Below are 2,605 nucleotides of genomic sequence, written 5' to 3'. Positions count from 1 at the left end.
ATACATCAAAACTAATTTCCTTCTACCCTGAACGTACAATTAACGATAATATTATTATCTGCAACTTTATTTGCTAAATTTTTTTCAATATTCTTTCACGTTCAGAATTAAGAAAATGTTATCTAACAGTGTTAAAAGTGTTACCGTGAAATAAAGTGAAATTAATATTTATAATGTACCTGACAACCACTACCAGTGAAACTACCAACGTTTTCAAAACCACTGTCACAGTTGCATCTATAAGAACCAACTGTATTCTCGCATTGACTATTTGATCCGCATATGTTACCGTAAAGGCTACATTCGTCGATATCGATGCAGTCCTTATTCGGTCCAGTCACATGTCCAGGTGGACAATTGCAAACGTATCCACCTAATCTGTTCACGCAAGTTTGATCCGCGGTACATTTGTGTGTACCATCCGCGCACTCATCCACATCGACACAATTCTGTCCTGTTACCGGATCCAAAGTATATCCATTGCCGCAAATCACTCTGGACACACACCTGAAATTAGAATGTTGAGCAATTGTGTAAAAAGACTTTGAAATGATACAGATCTCGTATATTCGGTACTTGTTAAACATAAAACATATTATACTTTGGGCAACACATTATAGCATTTGGGACGGTTCTGTGTAATCCTTGGCGTCACCGATACACAGTGGAGTATTCTATTTGAAAAGCTGGCCAAAATTGAAATTTTCAAACTTAATTAAACATCAAAAATATGGTTTCTTCTTGAAAATATTATTAAAGCGAAGTATCGTCATTTCTAAGTGCATCTGTCTTCGCTAAAACTATACTCTGTCCAATTTAAGAATAACCTCGCTCTCGGACCGATTTTCGTCTGTTCTGCGCATAGACAGAGAGCGCAGCAGAGGGTAAAACGGAGGAAAACGTAGACGGTTAAGTGGGGGTTTGGACGTTTTAGCCTTACCTTAAGCACGTCCCATGCGCGAAGCGAGGTTATTCTTAAATTGGACAGAGTGTAGCAAAGTAATTTCGGCCAAGTTTTTCGTACAAACACTCCACTGTGCGATGACTGGAGTCCTGTATTTGTCAATGGACATGGATTCGGCCGTGACATTGTGAGTTGACGAATGGAGATGTATTTGCAATGGTTTTGAGTCAATGGCAAAGAGCTCGACGCTTTGTTGTCGATTGCGGATAGGGCTATGTTCTAGAACGCTGATTTTTAATCGGTGTGCCTCGAGTGGTCCACAGATGTGTCCAAGATTTTTTAATACAAGTGAGAAAGTAAAAGAAGTATTTTTTTATAAATCAGTCAAAAATGTATACTTTTTTTGTTAGATCGGTGAAGAAATGTAATATATACTTTCTGGTGTGTTGTAGAATTTCAGTAATTAGTTCACGTGTGCTGTGAGATAAAAGAGGATAAAAATCGCTGTTCCAGAAGGATCTGGCCTCGAAGAAGTGAAGGCGAGGGTGCCTTCTGGTAAGAGGACTGTGAAAAACAGCAGAGCGCGATAAGGTGCATCTGGAACCTATCGAAATTTACGAGCTCTGAGATTGAAATGCTCACTCAGACACCCCATAAACCCCCGGTGTTCCCACGGTGATAAGGAAGATCTGGGAGCCCCTAACTTCTGGAAGATAAAAAGTATACTATAATCTGAATGGACTGATAAAAAATGCACTGTAATCATCTTGAAGACCTCTTTGAACCATATTAGGCTAGAGAAAAACAATTCTCGATCGGTCCACTAACAACAAAACCATCCAAGGTGATCACGTTATTTTTACAGGAGCGTATGAATTTCTTGTCGATAGAGAAAATTGTATAACTGTAATAAAGATATACTATATAAACAAATTCAACGAAATCTCAGATATTTTCTTTCTTTCATAACAATACTAAATGTTTTCACTCCCTTGTATGTAGTCCAATGTACACTCCCTTCGTATTAAGACACTTATTAAATATGAAGCAAGCCTAAATAAACTAAAAAATTAGAGAAAATTAGAGAAATCTAATTTAAATTATACCATACGTTTTATACGAACATAAAGGGTGTCCTAATACTTACGAATGGCAGTGTACATCGATGTCACGTTGAATAATTCGTACTACGTACCTGTAAGATCCAAGTGTATTCATACATCGCATCGTTTTACCACAGATGTTCGGATTCCTTTCACATTCGTCTATGTCTACACATTTTCCACCGGAACTAGGGTTGAAACCGTTTGGACAGTTGTGCGATGGTGTAACTTGCGTGGTTGTTGATGTTGTAGTTGTCAGTGCTGTTGTAATTCCAGTTCGAGCCTGTGAAACTGGCATACGTGGATTACGGTCGCATCGATAAGAACCAAGTGTGTTTCTGCAATGATAACCCGCTCCGCAGTCGTGTGTGCCGAGAAAACATTCGTCGTCGTCTTCGCAAATTTCAGTAGCGGCGTTCAACGTATATCCGGTACCGCATGGCAGAAGACGCGTGCAAGTGAAGCTTCCTATGGTGTTGTCGCATCTCTGCGTTGGTAAACAATTATCTTCCTGTAATAAAGTAACGTTTAGTAAATTTAAATACCAAAAAGACCAGAAAATTTAATATGGAATTTTTTAATTTAAATACCAAAAAAT

The 2,605-nt window shown here is 38.4% G+C and overlaps 1 protein-coding gene across 1 annotated transcript in view; it reads right to left on the bottom strand.

The window, feature by feature from the left end:
* The window catches only part of LOC108574550 (fibrillin-1-like), a 17,576-nt gene that overhangs the window by 1,999 nt on the left and 12,972 nt on the right, over nucleotides 1-2,605 (bottom strand). The window contains 2 exon segments of the mRNA XM_017937159.1: nucleotides 180-507; nucleotides 2,100-2,518. Of these exon segments, the coding sequence (XP_017792648.1) occupies nucleotides 180-507; nucleotides 2,100-2,518 (747 nt within the window).

This window comes from Habropoda laboriosa, unplaced genomic scaffold, assembly GCF_001263275.1.
Source record: "Habropoda laboriosa isolate 0110345459 unplaced genomic scaffold, ASM126327v1 scaffold175, whole genome shotgun sequence".
Taxonomy (NCBI): domain Eukaryota; kingdom Metazoa; phylum Arthropoda; class Insecta; order Hymenoptera; family Apidae; genus Habropoda; species Habropoda laboriosa.
Note: the sequence above shows the minus strand (reverse complement) of the source record. Positions and strands in the feature narration are given on the sequence as shown.